At 35.2% G+C, this 9,229-nt stretch overlaps 2 protein-coding genes across 2 annotated transcripts; both read right to left on the reverse strand.

Annotated features, from left to right (window-relative positions):
• Positions 1-366: 366 nt before the first annotated feature.
• Positions 367-2,519, reverse strand: LOC107692812 (leukocyte cell-derived chemotaxin-2-like). The gene is made up of 5 exons (XM_016492014.1): positions 2,413-2,519; positions 1,956-1,988; positions 1,770-1,860; positions 1,036-1,187; positions 367-821 (listed from the first exon to the last, which is right to left on the reverse strand). The coding sequence occupies exons 1-5, from the start codon at positions 2,450-2,452 to the stop codon at positions 655-657; spliced, it is 483 nt and encodes a 160-aa protein (XP_016347500.1). The 5' UTR covers positions 2,453-2,519; the 3' UTR covers positions 367-654.
• Positions 2,520-5,410: 2,891 nt separating this feature from the next.
• Positions 5,411-9,229, reverse strand: LOC107692817 (proteinase-activated receptor 4-like). Its single transcript, XM_016492017.1, has 2 exons — positions 8,862-9,229; positions 5,411-6,930 (listed from the first exon to the last, which is right to left on the reverse strand). Exons 1-2 carry the CDS (start codon positions 8,965-8,967, stop codon positions 5,939-5,941), a joined length of 1,098 nt encoding a protein of 365 aa, XP_016347503.1. The 5' UTR covers positions 8,968-9,229; the 3' UTR covers positions 5,411-5,938.

Consider the following 9,229-nt stretch of genomic DNA (forward strand, 5'->3'; position numbering starts at 1 on the left):
CCTATTTATACTATAGTCGCACCGGTAGTGACGTCATGGGCTGTCGCCGGCCAACATGTTGTTGGTGTTTTTTGAATGTATGCTTCAGACACGGGTCACAACGAGGCGTCCCCCATAACGACCCCTAGAGGACGCAGTTCGAAGTTCCCTTGAAAGGGAACTATTAAAATATCTCTCTCTCTGGTTTTCTGCTCTGACATACACAAATGGACTTCAGCTAAATGTAGAATTAATGGTTGCCACAAAGAACTATGAAGGTCTATAGTTCAGAGCAGCACACAAAAGGACATGAAAAATAAAAGCAGGTTGGCTCAAACTAAACATGAACATTCATTAGAGTACACAGCCACAGATTCAAATGCCATATGATTTATTTATTTATTGACTTTTCTTACTAATGATCAGTGTGTATAACTTCCTTGTATAGCAGACACTGTTTTGTATTTCTTTGTGAATAAATCCAAACAGCAGGATGATTTATATGCTATGATGGTACAATTTACCACATGTAACACTGAGAACATAATAGTCTTCAATACTTTATTATTAGATTGCAAAGGGCAGGGCAGGGCACCAGCATACAGAAAGAAAGCTGATATAAATGGCACAAGACTCGTGCCAGTGGTTTGCAGGTGGTCATCAGCTCCATCAGCATCAGAAGTACTTGGTGGGATCTGATTTGTCACACATTTGAACGTGAACATGGGAAGTGATTCCAGGATAAACATTCTGCATTGGGAGCAGAGTTCCGATCTTCTGCCCTTTCGTCAGGGTCCCAGAGTAACTGTCCGGCTTAACATAAAACAACTTGAAGCAGAGACCTGCCAGAAAGATCATGTGGGGAGATTTGAGATTATTGTGAGATTATGAATTTAATGTAAGAAATATTTTTCCACATGTCCTATAATAGTAGTAGTATTTTATCAAACAAGCACTTTATTTTCTACGAACATGAAAGTCTGTAAAAGTAAGTTGTGCTACATTGTTATTAATGCTTTTAGAACATTAAACAGATGTGAAGATGTAAGTACAAACCTTCTCCGCTCAAATTAATGCCATCATTGATAGCATTGTTCTTTTTGTATGGTGCAGCTTTGCCGTTCAGCTTCACATCAAATGGAGCATAAACTGTGGCTCCATCAGCACACACAATGTCAAGACCCTCATGTTTCCGTTTTCCACCGCCTCTGCAGCACAAACATGTATAAAAGAATACTTCACCCCAAAGTAAACATTCTGTCATCATTTACTCAACATGATCAAATGTAAGTTTACAAAATCTTCTTTCCCTCTGATCTACCTCTAAAATCTTAACGTACAGTCAGACACGATGTATCAAGTTAGATATGAGTTCAGTGTCATCAAACATTATTTGTTGTTGTGTTTCTTGTGACAGTCGTTCAGTGAATAATAATGTTAGGACACATCAATTTCCACTGTATGAAAAAAAGGCCTGGTCTGTCTGCAAAATAACAAGATACAGATTTTAAACTAAATGAGGGTGTGTAAATGATGATGGATTTTATTAGTATGTTGTCTATGGCGCAGATTAAAGATCTTTGGTAACGTTGGGTAGTGTCAAGTTCGTGTGGTAACACACTCAAAACAAAAGAATGATATCAATATATCATAACACGGCCTCCACTAAATGTGTCATCAATGACTTCTGGGAAGAGCTATGAGGAGAGGTCAGAGAAAACTACATTTGTTTGAGAAATAGAGTTCTATATAAGTGGAGTCAGAGGAAACACAAACAAAACACAATTTACCGGCTGGCCCCATAGTTTCCACAGCCATACTTCGTATCACATCCTCTTTTACGGTTACTTGAGTTCCCACTGCAGAGGGGGCCAAATTTCACTGTGAAATGAAACGAATTTCCTGTGTTACTTTATGCTCTGTCTGTCTTTATATTTCTCTGCCTGTTTGTCTTTTTCTTCATTTACATTTCATACCTTGACTATCATCAACACGACAGCTGCAAATCACTGAAAAAGAGACACACATTGAGACTTTATTTTGCATAATTACTGTTTTTTGTTTAACTGTTTTTGCAATGTTTACTTTGCATGTTTACTCTTTTCGCAATGTTTGTAATGACACACCATAAAGCATCAGTAAAGTTTAGCAAATCTTATAATGTAACAATAAAACTCATTGTAATACTCATTCTTGTTTGCGAGAAAATGTTTCCTGTATTTAATTTAACCTTAAACACATTAAATCTGAATTTAGAACATGAATTATGCTTCATTCATGCCATAGATTTGTGCTTCTTTTTTTTTTTACTTATAAGCAGCATTTACAAGTTAAGTTGTAGGATCAAATTGAAGGGAATCATTTTTTAGGCTTAAAGAACATTTTCTAGTATAAAGCCAATGTCCATTTTTCAATTAAATTGTAATTTCTTACCAGCCAAAAGCAGAAAACTGAAAAGGATGTAAAGTCTCATAGTCCTGTAAGTGTTTGTTTTCAGATGCTATCTTCTCTGCTGTCGTCCTCAATCTGGTAGGAACATTTAACTGTGAGGTTTTATATTTTGGCTGGAGTCATGTGGAAATTCTGTGGAAATTCTGCTTTCAACACTCGTACACACAGTCCAAACACAATGACATTGCATAACAGCCAAAAAGGGAAACAACAGACCACTTTCTCATTTAAATACATTTTCTTTTGCAGTGAAAATAAGCCAGTGCAAAACATACAATGAAAACTAAACTCTTACAATCACTCTACTACGACCATTTTATTTTTTTCTCATTGGATATTGTTTTGTTTGGCTTTGTCAGTTATTCCACCTTGTGCAACTAGAGTACAAATGTGGTGGTAAAAAAAAAAAAATATGATAAAAGCTCAAAAGAGTTTCAAGAGATAATTTGGTGCCAGTAAATGTTTATACATTAGGATGGACACCAGGCATAAGCTATTGATTACGTTTTTAGTGTAAATACATGTAGTACATAGTGCCACTTTATCAATGTTTAATCTAAACCGATTGACAGTGTGCATGCTAGTGGGGGAAATACCAGTTTACCAATGAATGTTTGCAAAAAGCAAATAAAGTCTGCCCTTTTGTTCTTCTTAAATAAATACATTATAAAATCACAACACTTTTGAATCACTGAATGTGGGAAACCAAGTGAACAAAATACACTGTTATTAATGTCATTAGACGTTTCAGTGACAAGTAAGAGTTTGTGGAGCATGTCTATATCATTAAAGAAGCTAATGTAGAAGTCGAAAAATAAAACGTTGAATTATTGCAGTCTGATTGCAAATAAACCACAGCACAGAATCAGTTCAGCTTTCAGCTGTTATGGCCAGCTATTTCATGTTTCTCCTTTTCTGTTTCTGCTGCTTTCTTCAACAGTGACAGGACAAAGCGAAAATCAAGTAGAAAGACAGTTCAAACACAAAGCAAGAGGAAGAATGAAATCAAAGGACCGTTTGTTGTTGTGAGTCAAACTAGGGTATGCTAACTGTGTTATTACAAACCAGACATACATACTCTTTTGTGTGTGTTCATGAATATAATAATGCACACTTTTGTATTTGCCTGTTTGTCAGTATTGTAACAAATAAATAAATAAATAATAATATTAAAATAATAATGTTGTTAGACTGCGCACAATTTCCACATTGATAGTTTGCATTCTGAATCTGAATAAGTAGTCTCAGAGATTGACAAAGAAACTTACTGTCGAATTGGCCATGAACTGTACAACCACTTACATTTCTAGCCTGTTTGTAATCAATGGCGGGTACTGAAACAGAGAATTTATTTCTGGATGGATTGTAAAAATGGATCGTATACAATAAGACATAGGTCAGTACGTTGCAGTTAAAGTAAAAGAGTATGTTTCATTTTGTGGAAATGTAATCATCTTCTTTTTAAGCAAATCTGCATGTTTTATGGAAATCTGTCATAAACACTTCATCAGTCCAATCAGGTTAATATCCACTTTTTCAAATTGTCTTTATCTTTCTTTTCTTTAAAACTGACTCTTGGTAAGTCCCTTTTTCAAAGAAAACTAGTGGCAAGCAAAAGAGTGTTACAATTTGTATCCTTTGTAAATAAAGGTTATATACCTTCATTTTTCTCACCACATGTCAAGAAAGTGTACATGTAACAGAATCACTTCCAAAGTAAATTCCAAATTATCCACATAACTTTGTGGAAATTGTCACAAATTCATGAGCTGTAATGATGACCCATAAAGATATAATATATCATATCTATACCATTTTAGGATACGTGGAAGAAAGGGATTAACGTCACTATTAAATACATAAAAATGATCAAAAAACCCCACAAATAAGTTGGAATAATTTGGGGCAAAAATTAATCCCATTAACATACCACTCACTTGTAGATAAAAATCATTATCAAAAATGAAAGACATAAGAGGCCATCTGTATTAGAAATTCTAAAGGTGGACTCACTTCTCCTCGGTGAGAAGGCAACAAAGAGACACTTCTCATGTGAAATATTTGTATAAAGACTAGTGATATCCAAAGTTAGTAACAAAGATATTATATATATATATATATATATATATATATATATAGCATCACAGAAAAAAAAAAAGAATCACAATTCAATAAAAAATAATATGTTTTTGATCATCATACACATAAACTGGTATGTCATACACAGGTATATGAAATATTGTAATAAAATATTTATAATGTGGGATTTAGTTTTTCAGTTCTCATATCAAGTCATATTGAGGTGTTTCTGTTTGTTAAATGTATACAGAATGAGCATTTTCAGATACTGTAGTCAATTAAGCTACATAATCATGAAATATTTTGGCATCTGTCCATTTCATTTTAATTTTGATAGGTAATGGGAAAGAGGAATACTTTTCAAGCAAATCATTTTACAAAAATACATTTTACATTATAAAACAAGAAACTGTTCAAATATATATATTCACATTTTTGGTTGTCATGTACATGCACAAAAAAAGCACAAAGCAATCATCAGTTCTTGACATAAGAGACATGGATGTGGATTTGATGTGGTTCAGTACTTCCTACTTATTCAGATACACAGAGAAACTATTATTTTTCATACGTTTCTATTGTAAAAACAGCATCATAAAGGCATTTTAGTCCTCCATTTGCTAATTAATGATTAATATATACACCACAATTGTATTGTCACATGTCCAGTATACTGTATATTACATGGCTGAAATATACATTACATTTTACCTTCCAATGTTTGAATTTGATAAATGTATTCAGTTTTTAGTTCAGTTAAATTAAATGAATTATATATTCCACATTTGTTTTATGTATATATATGAATAGACACATCTTTCATTATTGAACTAAATTCACTATAATATAATATAATATAATATAATATAATATAATATAATATTAGAAGCTCTAAGGCTATTTCGCACTGCTCCTACAAACACTGAATTGTCTGGGTTTTGTTGGATATCTGCATGAAATGCATGACTGTTTATATCAGTGTTAAAATTACAATTTTCCACCGTTATTAATCTAACAGTCAACTTTAGGCCCTGGAGCTTGCTGAGCCATCTTGTGCTTTTTTACAAACAGCATTCAACGCATTCAAATTTTAGATGCCAACATGCATTTGGGCCGTCATGCAAGAAAGCCTGAAAGCATGACTACTGTTGTATGTTGCCTTGCCTCTTTAAATGTTTTTAAATATACCTATTTGTCTCTTGTATCACAAATGACTAAAGGAAATAAGGAGGAAATGAATTAATATCTCCTCATGCCAGTTGAGGTTTCTGTGCAAATTAAACTAATTTTAAGTTATATACATGGATAGGCAGACTGACAGATGGGTGGACAGACAGCTCTATATGGTAATCATTCAATACGCCCTAGAATGATTGAGTATATAACCTGATATCTTCAGATTTGCATGCCTGTCTTGCTAACCTCATGATCAAGCTGTTCCTTCAGTCCTGCTCATCTTTGATAGTAAGGTCATCTTTGTCCTAGATTCTGAGGAGGATTCTGAATCAGACCAAAAGCATCTGAGGGTCTCCCATAACTTCTTTCTGAAATCCTTAGACACATAATAAAAGATGAAAGGATCGAAGCAGCTGTTGAAGGTGCTGAAAGACAAAGTGATCTGGTATGGAACATAAAGGTCAAAGTCTGATTTGGAGTAATGCAAAAGCAAGAGAATGTTACTAGGCAATAAGCAAACCACAAAAACAATTAACATCAGCACAGTCACTCTAATTGCATGAGCAAAACGCTGCCCTTCAGCCATAAGGGTACGTAACACTGCAGAATAGCAGAACAGCACAACCAGCAGTGGAAGCAGGAAACAGAGGGAGAAGAGAGTGGTAAAGTATGGCAGGAAGTAGTTTTTATGCTGTGCTATAGGTAGTACATCATGGCAAGTTGTTATAGGAGGGTTGATTATCTTATAGGACTGTTGTGAGGCTAACAAGGGCACAACAGCAGCTAAAACCACTATCCAAACCAAAACACTCATATAGACAGAATTCTTGTTACTTCTAAGCATCTTGGCACCAAAAGGGTGAACAAGAGCTACATAGCGATCCATGGCGATCAGTGCCAGACAAACCACTGAGCCGTACATGTTTCCATAGAAGAGCGCAATTACAACACGACAGAATGGTTCTCCAAATGTCCAGTTGTTGCCGAGGAAGTGGTAGACGATACGGAAGGGGAGCACCAGCAGTAGCAGAAGATCGCAGATGGTGAGGTTGATCAGCAAAATGGTGGATGGGAGCTTCTTAGTTCGCAAGAGCAGCACCCAGAGGGCCAACAAGTTTGTGGGAAGCCCAGTGAAAAAGGCGATGAAGCAGAGAAGAGGAACCACTAGTGTAAAGCTGTAGCTCTGCATCTGCTCCTTATACTTCTCTGGAATAGAATCGTTAATCAGAGGCAAGGCCCGAGCCCCTAAGAGGAGGAAAGACAGATTTGTTAGCCTTATTTATATCTTGTCACTTTTCCTAAGAATGGCAGAATAGATTTATTCATTCAATCACAATGTAGGACCACCCAGAAAGCAATCAAAAACTATTAGATATTGAATGTTATTTTCTTTGTGCTTGAAAAATTAATCGAGTCAGATAGACATCATTTGCTTAAAAATTACAATTTTCTCATCATTTACTCATCATAACTAATCAATTACTGCAGGGGTCGGCAACCTTTTGGGCATGAAGTGCCATTTTTAATTTTTTGTAAATAAAGAGTTTCTTTATTTTAATTTGAAATTAAATTAGACCACTTTATGTGTGTGTGTGTGACAAGGCCAATTGTGCATTTAAACCGTTCAGTTTAATCACCGTTCTATATTAATGCGCTGCTTTAATTGACGCACACACACAAACACAGATCGCCTGGCGCACATAAAGAAACATTCAGCAGCACAGAACTTGTCATCTCTGCCCCACGACCTTCATTAATAAAACAGCTTCGATACTGAATTACTACTTTATATTTCTCTGCAAGACGGGGGTAAAATCGATGTTTTTGAGAGAGATGAAAGTTGCGTGTGTGAATTACCTCCGTCTGTGTCTCTCTCAAACAGTGAAGCTAAGTTTAGTTAGCCTACTTTAGTTACAAATTTACTGGCACAGTGGTTAATCAGAAAAATTTAAAATGGCACTTCATGCCCAAAAGGTTGACGACCCCTGGTCTAAATGATGAGATGAAAAGTTAAAACTGACAAAATTATATAGCCTAATTTTGAGGGAAAATTCTGACGTTTAAAATACAATTATGACATAATAAAATTCATAATTATTACATAGGAAGTTATGACATTGTCAACTTTTCAATGGTCTTATCAGAATTTATACTTTTTGTCTCTCAATTATGGCTTAATTATTTTGATGTCATAATTACGATTTTTATATAGCCCAATAATTTTGACTTCTTTGCTCATAAGTATGGCTTTTTATCTCATAATTTCGACATTTTAGCTCATAATTACGACTGAGTAGGCTATAACATAAATTCCGACTTTTTATCTCGTAGTAGGCTACTTCTCTCACAACTGCAAATTTGTATGGCATAATTATGTTTGTTTTTTTCTTCTTATGTGACGAAATGGCTTCCATAGGACATGAGGGTGAGTGAATGATGAAATCATTTACATTTATGGGTGACCCATTCTCTAAAAACGTATTATTTATTATTTCAAAAAGATCTAAACATATCACTCTCTTGTAGTCTACTTGCAGCGGTACCGGAATAATGATAAAATGTCATGACATTTTAGGGAGGTTTATCACAAATAAAGTGTTCAAATGGTCGTGATCCCGACTGGTTGGTTATTGCCGTGATCCTGGTTCACGGCTGATGCTGGCTGGTTATTCATATCACTCCACAAAACGTCGATCATTTAAAAGAATAAAGTCATATGAACATAAATCTTCCAACCGCCAGGCAGGTCACGTTACCTGCCAGAATTAGACTGCCAGCCACGTGACCTGCAGCCAGTTAGGGATTGAACCCCTAATGAAATGTAGGCTAGATGTGTTAGACTGAATGTCATGTCTGTGCATGTTACAGCTGCCGCCCACACATTTTTCTGTATGCTGTGTTGGCCTACATTATATTCGAACTACCTTATGTGAAAATCAAGGGAGATTATAGTTTAAGCAATAACTCATAGTTTATTCTTTCTGATTCTTATTCTAATGGTGCTTACTGTGCGTATTTAGCTAGATTACTGTACGTAGGCCTATTTTTTAGTTTCTGTTAGCCTATGTTTTTGACAAAAGGACGTACTTTTCATATGAAAACTAAAGTAACATACACTTAAAACTGGATGTTGGTGTTAACCTTAAAGTTATTAATATAATGAGAATCATACTTACTTTGACTGATTGACTTGTTTGAGCTGTTCACCTCTGAAGTTGATGAGACGTGAAGAAAAATGAGGAGACAGAGAAAAGGCAATGGAGTAAATACAAAAAATGGCATGGCGCCGAAACCTCAAGTTTCTTTAAATAAAAGTTTTAAGTATTTTTAAAAGGTTTAAAGGTGAAATCCCTCCCGTCTAGATTATTTTCTAGCGGTGTGCTATTCAAAGGTTTTTCAGGTGAGAAGAACCGGTCCACTGCGCTTCTTTACCGTTTACCCTCTATTTTTCCGCTTAGCGTTTGTCTCTTGGTATGTTAAACAGAAAGTTGTTTTAATAGTTTTCTTATCTTGTGTGGTTTCTCATTCCGCCCCCTCGTGAGTT

This window comes from Sinocyclocheilus anshuiensis, unplaced genomic scaffold, assembly GCF_001515605.1.
Source record: "Sinocyclocheilus anshuiensis isolate Anshui unplaced genomic scaffold, SAMN03320099.WGS_v1.1 scaffold774, whole genome shotgun sequence".
NCBI lineage: Eukaryota > Metazoa > Chordata > Actinopteri > Cypriniformes > Cyprinidae > Sinocyclocheilus > Sinocyclocheilus anshuiensis.

Excerpts from the sequence above, each read along its gene's own strand:
- LOC107692812 (XM_016492014.1), bottom strand. The coding sequence starts at position 2,452 with ATGAGACTTTACATCCTTTTCAGTTTTCTGCTTTTGGCTG. Across the intron at positions 1,989-2,412 it reads CAGTTTTCTGCTTTTGGCTG|TGATTTGCAGCTGTCGTGTT; the intron begins GTAAGAAATTAC and ends TCTCTTTTTCAG. Across the intron at positions 1,188-1,769 it reads GGAAACTATGGGGCCAGCCG|AGGCGGTGGAAAACGGAAAC; the intron begins GTAAATTGTGTT and ends TTTGTGCTGCAG.
- LOC107692817 (XM_016492017.1), bottom strand. The coding sequence starts at position 8,967 with ATGCCATTTTTTGTATTTACTCCATTGCCTTTTCTCTGTCTCCTCATT. Across the intron at positions 6,931-8,861 it reads AAACAAGTCAATCAGTCAAA|GGGCTCGGGCCTTGCCTCTG; the intron begins GTAAGTATGATT and ends TCCTCCTCTTAG.